The sequence below is a fragment of the Cebus imitator genome, unplaced genomic scaffold (assembly GCF_001604975.1).
Source record: "Cebus imitator isolate Cc_AM_T3 unplaced genomic scaffold, Cebus_imitator-1.0 Scaffold207, whole genome shotgun sequence".
NCBI classification, from domain to species: Eukaryota; Metazoa; Chordata; class Mammalia; order Primates; family Cebidae; genus Cebus; species Cebus imitator.
Genome location: NW_016107522.1, coordinates 489,823 through 504,276, shown reverse-complemented (window position 1 = coordinate 504,276; position 14,454 = coordinate 489,823). Strand labels below are relative to the sequence as shown.

The following is a 14,454-nucleotide window of genomic DNA, read 5'->3' as shown; positions in this document are numbered from 1 at the left end:
AAAGAAATTTTTCTTAAGATTTGTTCATAAAATGGCCTGATCCAGGAAAAATAAAATGGGAACATGAACACAATTTCTGACCTTCAAATAAAACTTATTATGTATTGGTTTTCAGACTGTTCACCGAGCTTTGGGATCCTATGGATTGTCTCAAGACAGGGTTATTTAGCTGTTTGGGGTGACAGGTTCCTTAGCATCCGTGAGGTGGAGGAGGGGTGAGGGCCTGAGAAAAATGCACAGGGCACAACAGTTTACATCCAGTTTCACAGAAGCCAGGGAACCTTCTCCTTTAAGGGAATAGTAAAAAAACAGACCTTTTGCGCTCACTGGTTCTAGCCTTCACTGCACTACACTTTATGGTTCTGGGATAGGAATTGATGAACAACAAGGCTTCACTGTCTACAAAGCAAGTCTAGAATGTGTGTTCACGAAATATCTAATGCCTAAACCATTTATCATGTTATTCTTAGAATTTTAAGGTTTATTAAGGAGTCTTTGCATTTTATTTCTAGAATTTCCTTTTTAACACATTAAGCATTTTTTCATTAGGAAAATTATCTTGTTTGTATTCTATCCCTTACTATTTCAAGTGTGATTACATAGCATGTTTTAAAAAGGAGACAGAGTTTTTTGTTTTTATTTTGTGGAGAAGGGTCTTTAAAAATGCATTAGTGTTTTTTCAAAGCTTAATTTCAATCGTGATTCAAAAGACTTTTATTCTAAGTATTTCTCAAAAAGCTATTATTCTAGCACTATGTAACCCTACAGATACTCCCCCAATATTCAGGTCTCGTTTTGTTTGGTGACCACATATTTGAGAGGTTGAGCACCTATAATAGGAACTCAATAAATGTTGGCATCATGCACATTTATTTTGAATTAATGAATGAGTGGAAGAGTACATAAATATGTGAAAGAATGAACAAGTAGAATCCATGAAATAGTTTACTTCCTGTTTTCTGTACATTTTAATGCACTATTAATGGTCGCTTTCTGCAAATAATTATTATAAAGTAGTAAGTTGGACATTTCTAGCATATTGGATGCAGGTCACCTGTGTCCAGGAGATGCTAATTCTGTCATTGGTCATTTAGCTAGGACCCTGAGGGAATGCTTCGCTAGATAGCTAGCTAAGAAATGATGCAAACTCATTGTTCTCAATGCTTAATATCTAAAATAACTCAATATTTGGAATATCTTTTGGTGGAGTTAGGTTATGGTTGCCACTTTCCTATGTTCTGAACAAGACTCTGGTCTTCAGAATCAATGTTTACTTATTAAATAGTCAAAATCATTATGTATTTATCCCTAAATTATTTTCTTGTATAGTTCTAAGAGGTGGAAAGGAGTACAGAAGTTGTCATGTACAAGCTCTTCAGTTACAGTGGAGGAAGTGAAAGTTGATTTGTGATTGGAACAAAAGGGACTGTCCACTTCATCTGGATGTTATATTTAGTGAGGTGAAGATAGGATTGGATGAGGAGGAAGACAGTCTGGGCCCCTTCCCACCACTGCCTTAACCCTTTCCAGCTTCAGTGTTTTCATCTGCAGAGTTAGAGGTCTGGATAGTTTTGCAGGTCTTCCCAAACTCCAATATCATTTAAAGATCATTTTTTGTTGTTCCTGTTCGTTGTACAACTAAGATAAAATAAGATTGTGGAAATTTAAAGGGACACTTTCTTTAAGGCCGGTTCTTGTCCAATAGGGTTTTTTTCTTGTGTGTGATGATGGAAGAATTCTGTATCTCTCCTTCTGATATTCTAGCTGCTAGTCACATGTGACTATTGCTTACTTGAAATGTCACTGATATGACTGAGAAACTAAAATTTTAACTCTAAAACAAATCTAAACAGCCACATGTGGCTAAAAGGTGCCGTATGGGACAATGCAGGTTAAATTCTTAGGTATTTGCGTTCAGAGGGAATTCCACACAGATTTATAATGGTCTTTTCTTTATATAGTGATATACAACCGGAATCTCTTAATTATAGAATTTTGCAATTGTACTTCCAAGTCTTACTGCTGAATCTTTCATGTGCCCATGTCACTGGCTTCTTTAAGCTCTGCCATCCTAGTGAGGATTATGCACACCCACCACAGTCTACCTGTAGACTCCTGTCAGTCCCCTGCAGGGCCACACTTTGTGCCTATGGTGGACTTTGTAGTGCCTGGAGCAGATTTGGTGCTGTTCAAAATTTTATCTTCCTTTTTTTTCCCCCCTTTCTTTCTTTTCTTTTTTTTTTTTTAAAGGGGCTTGATTCTGAGAAGTTTAATTATTTGAAAAAATGCTTAGTCTTTCATCAGCAAGAAATTTTTAGTACTAAAATCTTGAGCCTTTAGTGAGATGTTTTTAGTACTATAACGTCTAGTAACTAGGCCACAAAAACTCTTGTTACCTGGGTGAATTTTCCATTCAGTCCGTATTAATTCTTTCAGTATTACAAATACTACATTCTTGGAATTTTCACATTTGGGGAATCACAAAGAGCCTGGAATGATTGTATCCTGAAATTCTGTACCTCAGAAATGAAATGATCAAGTTTAGTGTAGAGGCTTTCTTTACGCGTAATGTTTGGAATTAATAAACCACGTGTTTGGTTCTTAATCATTTTTCTATGAAATAATTTAGATAAGATTAAGTTTTTATGTATGGTTTGCCACTTCGCAGAACCCTCAATATCCTGAAACTTAATGCATCCATACCATGCGTGAGAGCTATCAGTGAAAACCTCCCTGCTGAGTATCTGAGGTACATCTTCTGGGACCACAGGCACTGGTTTGTTCTATTAGCAAACGAAGGCATTAATTGATATCAGTCATTCCCTTGAGTTTTGAATAGAGGGACACCAAAAGTAGTTGCCATTAAATGAAATAATAAAAGTACATGTTAAGAAGTATTTGACCAGCCTGGACAACACAGGGAGACTCCATTTCTACAAAAATAAAAAGATTAGCCAGACATGGTAGTGCATGCCTATAGTCCCATCTACCGGGAAGCCTGGCTCAAACAATCACAGTTCACTACAGCCTCCACCTCCTGTGCTCAAATTCCCACTGCACTCTCGCCTAGGCAATCGAGTGAGACCCTGTCTCAAATAAAAAGGTTCAGGAGTATAGAAGAGTAAATGTCACTTTCTTATTCCCATACCATTTCTTCTTCCTAAAAAACTGTTACTAGCTGGAACCATATTACACTTTGCTTTTGCGCTTATATTTTAAAAAGGCAGGCTTACTGAGAGGGTGTGTGTGTGTGTGTTGTATATATATATTTATTTTATTTTATTTTATTTTTGAGATAAGATCTCCCTCTGTCACCCAGGCTGGAATGCAGTGGCACAATCACAACTCACTGCAGCTCTGACCTCCCCAGGCTCAAGCAGTCCTCCCACATCAGCCTCCTGAGAAGCTGGGAGCACAGGTTTGCACCACCATATTCGGCTAATTTTTAAGTTTTTCTTGTAGAGACAGGGTCTCACTGTGTTATCCAGGCTGGTCTGTACCTCCTGGGCTCAAGCAGTTCTCCAGCCTCAGCATCACAAAGTACTGGGATTATAGGTGTGAGCACCATGCCTGGCCCTGAGGTATAATTTACATATGGTAACACTACCCTTTTTAGATGTATAATCCTATAAAATTTGACACATAAATACCCTATAATCTAGATACAGAACATTTCCAACACCCCCAAAAGGTTCTTATTTCTGCCTCAGTTTTAAGAGCTGGATTGTATTCAGTTATATGTCTTTACCTTAATTTTCCTAAATAACCTCTCCTTGATTCGTGTTTAAGTTATTTCCAGTTTTGGCAGTTCAAACAAGATGCAGTAAATATCTTTGTACATAAATTTTGGTGTGCTTTTGCAGTCATAGAGTAAATTCCTAGCAGAGGATTGATAGAATCAATGGTTAGGTACCTTTAAGATTGTGATAGAGATGGCCATATGGCCTTGCCCAAAAATTGTCCTAATTTGCTTCCCAACCAATTACAGATGAGAGTGCCTATTACTCTCTCTCTTGTTAATATTGAGTGCCAGCAAATTTAATTTTTGCTTTTCTTTTTTTTTTGAGGCAGGGTCCTGCTCTGTTGCCCAGGCTGGAGTGCAGTGTTACGATCTTGGCTTACTGCAACTTCCGCCTCCCTGGGCTCAGGCGATCCTCCCACCTTTGCTTCCTGAACAACTGGGACTACAGGTGTGCACCACCATGCCCAGCTAATTTTTGTATTTTTTTAAAGATGGGGGTCTCACTATGTTTCCCAGGCTGGTCTCAAACTCCTGGATTCAACCAATCCACCTGTCTTGGCCTCCCAAAGTGCTGGAATTACAGGCATGTGCCACCATGCCTGATCAATTTTTGTTAATTTGATGGGAAAATATTACCTAGCAAAGTAACTTGCATTCAGTGGTGTTTCTTTTATTCATATTAAAAATATACCTATACAAAAACCAAAAACATACCAGAGTTTACAAACACACAAACTATAATCCATGTTGTTTCTTCTTAAAACCACCATATTATACTAGAGGAAATGGGGATAGAAAAATTTCATCTTTGTTTCCATTATTCTCAACATGATTTTCATTTTCTGCTTATCTATATCTACATTTTGGTAATCATACCAAATTGTTCCTGAACAAAATGTACATGTACAAAGTGTACATACATAGGTTATGTTAAGATGATTATAAAAATATGTATGTGCATGTATAATTTGTGTTCTGCTTGCTTTTTAGTTCACATTATTTCATGAACTTTTTTTGTTTTGAAAATCTTCATTTTAATAGTTTTTGGCTGTGGTGAAGTTTGTTTAATAATTCCACTCTAAAATTTGTTTCCAATATTTTTGCTATTGTTAAGAAGACTTCAAATGCCATCTTTTACATATCAAAGGTTTTTTTTAATCCACTTAAATTCTTAGGATAAATCTCTACTGGTCTTATTCCTCTGAATCTGAATATATTAACATTGACATGTGAGGGTAGAATTTTATCATTTGAATTTTTTTTTCACTTCACTGGAAATTCAGCCACTTCTCCCTGAAGAAGTAAGCAATTGCATGTCAATTTTCTTCTATTCCAGATTAATCTGTTTATTTTTCTCCTTACATTAAAATATTCTAGGCTGGATGCGGTGTCTCACGCCTGTAATACCAGCACCCTGGGAGGCCGAGGTGGGTGGATCATCTAAGGTCAGGATTTCAAGACCAGCCTGGCCAACGTGGCAAAACCCCATCTCTACTAATAATACAAAAATTAGCCAGGCATGGTGGCACACACGTGTAATCCCAGCTACTTGGGAGGCTGAGGCAGGAGAATTGCTCCAACCCAGGAGGCAGAGGTTGCAGTGAGCCAAGATTGCACCACTGTACTCCAGCCTGGCGAGAGAGTAAGATTCTGTCTCAAAAAATAAAGTAAAATAAATCTTTTAATGTATGCTGTTTGTAAAGATTTCACACTTGCTTTCCAGAGGTAATCCACTGTTATGTAGTAAGTTTAGTAAATTTTTTTAAAATGGAATTTTCTCAATAGGTCATTAATGTGTTTCAAAGCTGAAAAATTACATAACAGTGTATAGTGAAAAGTCTCTTTCTTTCCCTTGTGTCCCAAGCTACCTAGTTCTTGGAGCCAGTTGATATTACCAGATTCTTTTGTACTCTTTCAGACATACATGGTATGCATTTTTGAGCAAAGGTGTGTTGGTGTATGTCCTCATTTTTAAAGTCATAAATGTTATGCTACAAATACTATTTTCATATATTTTCTTAAGTAACTTCATTTATTTGTATTTAATTTTGAAAAATTAGATACTACATGCACATGATTCAAAAATAAAATGATGTAAAGGCTAACAAATGAATAGGCTCTCCCTTGTTCCCGTTCACTGTCTGCTAGGTACCATCTTTCACTGAGTCTTTATGTATGGAGAAGCAAATAGGAAGTGACACAGTTTTGTTTTTTTCTGCTCTTGTAACTCTTACACTAACCTTTTCCTATCTAAGAAAGCAGTATCATATGGTCCTTAAGAGCAGAGTCTCTGGGGCCAGCTCCCTTCATTCAGATCTCTGCTCTGCCCTGTATCATCATTGTGGTCCCAAGCAAATGTTTTACTCTGTCGGTGCTTTACAGTCTTCAGATATAAAATGAGTCACTACATATACTTCACTTAGAATAGTACTGTACATAAATACATGTGTTTGCTAGTATTACTGGTTTTATTAAGAACAGGGATGAATAACATTATATCCAAGAATCACTACCAATCAGTTTGATTTGTATTTGTGATGTGTATGGATATGGCTAAATTCATGGGATTCCTCACTTACTTGAATTTTACTTAAATACATTTTAGAGAATATTAGAAAATAATGTAGCTGAAATTTATTTAATTTTGTGGTTCCTTTTTGGGTTCATAGTTTTTTTGTTTTTACATATACTTCTTTAAATATATATTAAAACTAAACGGGCATACATTCTTTATATAGTAAATGTGTCCTAGAGAAGATGAGGGTAGATAGAGATGGCTGTTAAGAATATGAACTTTTTGTATAGTGCATTGTAATTGGAAACTGCTTTCTCATGCATTTTTCATAATCTCAAATTTGATTGATTAATGAATACATAGCTATATATAATATTTATTTTTAGGTGACAGTGGCCCATAGAGTTTTAAAATTCCCTGGCCATAGCTTTTTAGGATTAAATCATTAATTAAAGTTTCTTAAGTCAAACAAGGAGCAAGGGGGACTGAAGTATGTTTATGTTTCAATTATTCCATCTTCAGTTGTTTTTCTTTTTAAAAGACAAAGCAACAGCAAAACCTCTCTTCCCCCTTCCCACCCTCAGATCCCAGTTACAAAATATGTTCATTGTAGAAAATATAAAAATATAGAATAAACACGAGGAAAGAGAATCACCTTAGTACCACCTTCCAGCTTAATATTATTTCTGTTAACAATTTGGTATCTAGACTTCTCGGCTTTTTTCTTTTATTTAGATAAGCTCACACAGTCATTCGTGTTATTGACTGCCTTTTACAGTGATGGTATACACTGATTGGTGTAATTAAAAAAAAAAAAAAACAGTATCATGAACATTTCAATCATGCCATTAAATCATCTATAGGATCATTTATAGTAGGTGCATCACATTCCTTTGAGTACATATAGCACACTGCAATTGATTTTGTAACATGTATTTGTGTTATATTAAAACCAAATTGCATCAGTATGCAAATGTTCAGACATATCCTTTTGTGTATCCATTATTTCCTAATGTTAAAATTCTGAGACATGAGATTATTGGGTTGTAGGAGATGCACTTTCTCATACTTTTGATACATACAGCCAAACTGTTCTCCAGATAGTTGTTACCTCCCTACATGCTTGCCAGTATGGGATATTTTGTTGGGATAAACTCATGCCCATTTGAGACCCAAATGTCTCCCCTTACGAACTGGTGCAAATCACTGACAGTGCCTCTACCCCATCTCTTCTTTCCACTTTCACTTCCCTTTGTCTCAGTTCTGTATCCTTCCTTGTTTTCACCTCAGAACTTCACAGAAGCTGGATTTAATGCAGGGTAGAGAAGGAAGCTCTTTTGAATGCTCTTCCTCACTCCTCACCTCCTGCTTAGTTCATTTGTTATGTAAAATATTCTTGGGGCTTTGTACAACATCCAGTTTTTTAAAAATCATACCCATTGTTTTCAGTTTTCATGTTCCACATTTGTGACTTTGAGTAAGTTCATCTATTACACTCGTGAAGTGAGCTCATGCCTTAGCATGGTGGTTACTGAAGTAACCATCTCTGGAATCCCACAGACCAGGGTCAGGTCCTCGCTCCTGCTCTTGTTGACTGGCCTTGGGATCTAGGATATGTTATTTTACCCCTACAGCCCTTCTGTTTCTTCACTTGTAAAAAGGAGATAATGCTAATATTTTCCTCAGGATTTTGTGGGGATTTACAAAGGTGATGCTTATAAGTGGTCAATACACTGCCTAAATGTAGTAAGCCTGCAGTAGGATAGCAGTTATTGTTACCTCATCTGACTGTCACAACATGTGTGAATCAAGTGAAGAGTATATCTCTCCTGCATTTCAGTAAACAGGAGCTGAAAGCTGGAATTCTCTTCCTGTCTTTCCATCTGATAAGTGGTGTCCTAAATTCCTAAATGGTGGTCCCAGAGTCCTAACTTCAGGTTGAATCAAGTTCATCTGTAAGGACTATCAGAAAGTGGGACAACTGAAGTAGTGCAGGGATTGTGCCTCATAGAGTAATCAGGAACAGCGTGAGAAATTTCAAAAGCTTTGCATACGGGTCTTGAGAGGTACAGCTTCCAAAAGCCTCAACAGACTTCTGGCAAGTAGGTGAGAAGATGCACTTAGTTCCAGGAGAAGAGGACTGGCTTTTGTGTGTCTTGACGTAGGAGGAGAGGATACTGTATCTGAGAAATTTCCAGACACAGATGCCAAAGAGTTCACAGAAAACATTTCAAGTTGACTGAGCACTGAGAGCAAAACATTTAATAGGTTTTTCTACTTTAAATGCATATGGCTAATTAGGTTTTAATCCTAACTTGTTTCCAACAGGGCATGGTGCTGATGTGAAATGTGTAGACTGGCATCCAACCAAAGGGTTAGTTGTTTCAGGAAGTAAAGATAGTCAACAGCCAATCAAGTTCTGGGATCCCAAGACTGGGCAGAGTCTTGCAACACTGTAAGTGATAGGAATCTCACCTTAGCCCCTGAACAAAGAGGGGCAAAGCAGTGTATCCTTTAACTTTCAGCTTTATTTTCTGTTATGTAGTTCTGAAAAAGTCATTTAGGCAACAGATGGACTTGGATCTGTAGACTTCTTATTAATTATGATTCATCTCTGAACTCTTAATGAAGTAAGGCTTGTTTTTGTCCTGCCACATAGACCTAACTTTAATTTGGTTGCTATGTGAGGGTGGGGAGGAGGATGAGGAAAGAGGTAGTTACTATTCTAGCCTGTTGTCTTTCATCAGAATACCTGTGCCACTGTGAGGAGCTGGTGTGTGTGCCCCTTACTAGACACATCCCAGCCTTCTCCATGTTACAACATCTATTTCGAGAGGGTTTCCTCTGTTTTTGAACCAGTTCTTATGTTTTGTGACGTGCTTACGTATGATGCAGCTGTGTAATCTAGTTTTCTCTTTCAGTTATTTGTGAACATCCACAGCTACATGAATCTGTTAACTTTTTTTGACCAAGTAGCTATATGGTCTTTGTGATTGGGAAGAGAACCATACTTAAAGTGAATTGCTTGGAGCAAGGCTGCTTTGTTGTGCAGCCCCAATGGCCATGTCAACCTGGAATGCCTTGTGAATGGTCCCTTGGAGATGTGCAGGCCGGGGGCTGTTGCACTGTTTTTAGTTCAAATTAACCTTCAGACTTTCCAGTGTCCATTTTTATGCTTTGTCTTAATTAGAGAAATTTCATTGAATTTTTGAAATGTAATGAGCTTTATTGAATATTATTTTCTGTATTCATGTGCTTTCCTGCTTCACGGATAAACTTCACTGTTCAGTGGAAGCTTTGCTGCTGTTTTATTTATTTATTTATTTATTTATTTATTTATTTATTATTATTTTGAGACAGAGTCTTGCTCTGTTACCCAGGCTGGAGTGCATTGGTGCGATCTTGGCTCACTGCAACCTTCACCTCCCGGGTTCAAGTGATTCTCCTGCCTCAGCCTCACAAGTAGCTGGGATTACAGTGGCATGCCATTATGCCTGGTTAATATTTGTATTTTTAGTAGAGATGGGGTTTCACTATGTTGACCAGGCTGGTCTCGAACTCCTGACCTCAGGCGATCCACCCGCCTTGGTCTCTCAGAGTGCTAGGATTGTAGGCGTGAGCCACCACACCCGGCCTCTGCTGCTGTTTTAACTGGTTGATGAGAGCTGTCTGTGTTTGGGCAGTGCGTATTATTTCTGTCATTGTGCTGTTACTTTCAAGTGTGTTTTTAAATGTGATTCTGTAATGTTACATGCTTTATCATTCTAGGCCCTATCTCTTGCCATGTTGATCCATTTGCTTTTCAACAAAAGTGGCCATTATATTTACACTTGTTTTGAATTCTGACCTTTTTTTCTTTGTTTCTAGTCATGCCCATAAAAACACAGTAATGGAAGTGAAATTAAATCTCAATGGCAATTGGCTGCTCACAGCATCACGTGACCATCTCTGTAAACTTTTTGATATCAGAAACCTAAAAGAAGAGCTTCAAGTCTTCCGAGGTCATAAGAAAGAAGCCACAGGTTAGCGGTTGTGGTATGATTCTCATTGACAACTGTTACCTATAGATTCTCAGATCCTGATAACTGTGTCTTTTCCCATGTTTTTGTTTTGCAGCTGTGGCCTGGCATCCTGTTCATGAAGGACTTTTTGCCAGTGGAGGGTCTGATGGTTCTTTGTTATTCTGGCATGTTGGGTATGTAAGATTTATGATGTGAAAAAGTAGTGTATTTTTTTAAGAGAGCACCTGAATGTGTGCAGACAAGATAGTTTTCTAATTTTTTTGTGTTCATACATCCTATATTAGAGACTGTTTGCAGTTTTCAATTTTGTAAATCCAGCTTGGAATAAAAAATATACCTCTGTTTGTAGATATGGAAGTCATTAAAGGAGGATTCAATTGGTTTCCTAGTTTCTGTTAGTGAAATAATGCTTGCAGTATTTTCTCTTATGAAGTGCTCTTTGGATGAAAGGGTAAATGTCCTTTGGCAATGGCAAGCCAATACCCCTATGACATGTGGAATTCACGGGAGTCCAAATCCAGGCTTTGGTAGCTTTGTTTTAAGGCTAACAGAAAATGTCTTTTTTGAGGCAGAGGGAGGAGCTGGGTAACTTTTGTGAAAAAGTCTTCTTTCTTTGGTGCTGTTGCAGGGTAGAGAAGGAAGTGGGTGGGATGGAGATGGCTCACGAAGGGATGATCTGGAGTCTGGCTTGGCATCCTCTCGGGCATATTCTCTGCTCAGGCTCCAATGACCATACTAGGTAAGCTTTATATTGAAATAGCAAAGCTTTCTATGGAGCAACACGAAATAAATACTGCATATGTTTATTTTTATTGGTTGATTGATATATTAATTTATATTCCAACTTATTCTTGGCAACATTTTTGTAATAGTTTACAAATACTTATATTGCAATAAAGAGATTGGGTATTGAATATGACTTTGGTTATTCAAATTTTGTTTTGCCTTCTTTTTTAAAACAATTTTTCTACGGTTTTGTTTTTTTGAGACAGGGTCTCTGCCCAACCTGGTGTGCAGTGGCACAGTTTTGGCTCACTGTAGCCTCAACCTCTGTGGGCTCAGGTGATCCTCCTATCTCAGCCTCCTGAGTAGCTGGGACTATAGGTGCACACCAGTAGTCCACACCGATTACCACACCTGGCTAATTTCTGCATTTTTTGTAGAGATGGGGTTTCACCATGTTGCCCAGGCTGATTGTCGAACTCCTGGGCTCAAGCGATCCTCCTGCCTCAGCCTCCCAAGGTGCTGGGATTACAGGCATGAGCCACCTTGCCCAGCCCCACATTTTATTTTTATTTTTATTATTTTTTTAAGAGACCGAGTCTCACTCTGTCACCTAGACTGGAGTGCTGTGGTGAGATCACAGCTCACTGCAGCCTCAAACTCCTAGGCTCAAGCCATCTTCCCACCTTAGCCTCTTGAGTGGCTGAGATTACAGGCATATGCCACCACACTCAGCTAACTTTTAAATTTTTATTTTGTAGAGACAAGGTTTCACTATGTTGCCCAGGCTGGGCTCGACTCCTGGACTCAGTCCTCCTGCCACAACCTCACATTTTTAATTTGTAGAAGAAACGAATTGTAAAAATTTGTTGTGTTTACCAAAGGTCTGCCTAGTAGTGTTAAGTGCCCAGAAAAATACTGACACCATGCATCTCTTCTCTTCTCATTACTTTTACAGCAAATTCTGGACTCGAAATCGACCAGGTGATAAAATGAGAGATCGATACAATCTAAACCTTTTACCTGGAATGTCTGAAGATGGAGTAGAATATGGTGAGACTCTTGCACATCTATCCTTTGAAATCTGATATTGTGTTATAGAAGTGTTTGATATTGGGAAGATTATACAAAATGAATTTTAATTTTATAGATTTATTTATAAATCACCAGTGACATTCATTTTTATAAAGCATTAATTTTATCAAGTCTCTACTTTTGTAAATTTTCTATTGACAGTGGTGTATTACTATTTATAGATGACCTTGAACCTAATAGCCTGGCAGTAATTCCAGGAATGGGAATACCAGAACAACTAAAATTAGCAATGGAACAAGAACAGATGGGTAAGAAGTTACACAGATATATTTTATTTGCATAATTTCTTTCTTGACGTGTTTCTTATCTTCCTGGTAAATATATTGAAATACCAAAATGATTTATGTTGAGAAATGTTGATAAAAATGATATAAACTGCATAATACTTAAAATGTATTCTTACAATAATGTGTTCATTGATCAAGTGGCCAATTTCTTTTATTTAAGAGGCAAACTACTTTTCTTTATGGTTACAGGGAAAGATGAATCAAATGAAATTGAAATGACAATTCCAGGCTTAGATTGGGGAATGGAGGAAGTGATGCAAAAGGACCAGAAAAAAGTACCTCAGAAGAAAGTTCCTTATGCAAAACCCATTCCTGCTCAGTTCCAGCAAGTAAGTAAAAGTGACTCCACCCCATCCATGCAGAGAGGTTTTGGTTGGTTAGTTTGACGTTTCTCTTGGATTATCTTGCTGTTGAAGGTGTTTCTGTACTGGAGTATTTTTCCCATATTCACTCACTCTTAGACATGGTCCTCATCTCCTGCTTTGCAGTCGTCTTGAGTTTGTTATGAATCTTCTCTGTTCTGTCCCCACCATGAGAGGAAATAGATCCACATCATGAGAGGAAATAGAAGAAAGAGGCACGGAGCAGAGGGAGTATGTTGATTCTCTTCTCCATTGTTTATCCAGATTCTGCTTTAGTTGTCCCCTCAACACAAAGTGCATGTGCCCTGTGAAGAGGCTGGCAAGCTGTGCATTCTTAATAACATGCAGTATCTTGCAGCTTTTATCACCATAGTAATTTCTTTCTTTCTCTTTTTTTTTAAAATAAAGATGAGGTTTCACCATATTGGCCAGGCTGGTCTTGAACTCCTGACCTCAGGTGATCCACTCACCTCAGCCTCTCAAAGTGCTGGGATTACAGGTGTGAGCCACCGCGCCCAGCCCACCATAGTAACTTCTACCTAGTAATATGTCTGCCTAAATTTATTCCCATGTCATTAAGAATTAGCCTGAGTCATGTACTCGAGTCATGGAGAAAAAGTAAAAAGAAATAAAGACAGTTAAGAGGTTAGATTGAGCAGATGACATTGTAGAGTGGTTTTCTCATTCTGTCATTGTGATTTTCATACTTAGGGTATGGTTTAATATTCTCTTATTTTCCAAGGCTTGGATGCAAAATAAAGTTCCAATTCCTGCTCCAAATGAGGTGCTGAATGACAGAAAAGAAGACATTAAATTGGAAGAGAAGAAAAAAACACAAGCAGAAATTGAGCAAGAAATGGCTACATTACAGTATACTAACCCACAACTTCTGGAGGTGTGTGAAGCTCTTTAGGGGGGAATTCAAGATGCTCTAAGAGGATGGTGGTGACATTTTCATTGATATGCTCCTAAGGAAAAGGGAAGTGACTCTCTAATGGGTCTGACACATACCACCATTTCCTGTTGCTATGCTAGAAGACTAGTTTCTAAAAGAATCCTGTTTCATAAAATTTTAAAAAATATGGTATGTATTTATTTTTATTTCTTTTATTTTTGAGACAGAGTCTTGCCCTGTCACCCAGGTTGGAATGCAGTGGTATGATCATGGCTTACTACAACCTCTGCCTCTTGGGCTCAAGTGATCCTCCCATGTAAGCCTCTTGAGTGTCAGGGACTGCAGGCATGCACCACCATGCCTAATGTTTTTTTAAAAGTGACTTCCTTGAGTCATATATTGAACTTCTAAAGCCAAATTAGGGTCAGGCGTGGTGGCTTACACCTGTAATCTCAGCACTTTGGGAGGCCGAGGCGAGCAGATCATGTGAGATCAGGAGTTTGAGACCAGCCTGGCCAACATGGTGAAACTCTGCCTCTACTAAAAATACAAAAAGTAGCCAGGCGTGGTGGTGCACGCCTGTAGTCCCAGCTACACAGGAGGCTGAGGCAGGAGAATTGCTTGAACTCCGGAGGCAGAGGTTGCAGTGAGCTGAGATCTTACCACTGCACTCTAGCCTGCACGAAAAAGTGACACTCCGTCTCAAAAACAACAACATAAAACCAAATTAGTGGGGCAGTGAGTAGATCTAAGTAAAATATACATTTTTAATAGAAAAGATAAAGGCAACATAGTTTTAATTTGAATTCACCT

At 38.0% G+C, this 14,454-nt stretch overlaps 1 protein-coding gene across 2 annotated transcripts in view; it reads left to right on the top strand.

Moving 5' to 3' along the window:
• WDR33 (WD repeat domain 33) overlaps nucleotides 1-14,454 on the top strand; it is a 107,817-nt gene that overhangs the window by 78,339 nt on the left and 15,024 nt on the right. For both annotated transcript variants that reach the window (XM_017548428.2, XM_017548429.2), the window contains exons 8-15: nucleotides 8,586-8,712; nucleotides 10,125-10,279; nucleotides 10,374-10,452; nucleotides 10,908-11,018; nucleotides 11,961-12,055; nucleotides 12,259-12,345; nucleotides 12,574-12,713; nucleotides 13,489-13,641. In XM_017548428.2, coding sequence (XP_017403917.1) covers nucleotides 8,586-8,712; nucleotides 10,125-10,279; nucleotides 10,374-10,452; nucleotides 10,908-11,018; nucleotides 11,961-12,055; nucleotides 12,259-12,345; nucleotides 12,574-12,713; nucleotides 13,489-13,641 — 947 coding nt within the window. The remainder of the gene's footprint in view (nucleotides 1-8,585; nucleotides 8,713-10,124; nucleotides 10,280-10,373; nucleotides 10,453-10,907; nucleotides 11,019-11,960; nucleotides 12,056-12,258; nucleotides 12,346-12,573; nucleotides 12,714-13,488; nucleotides 13,642-14,454) is intronic.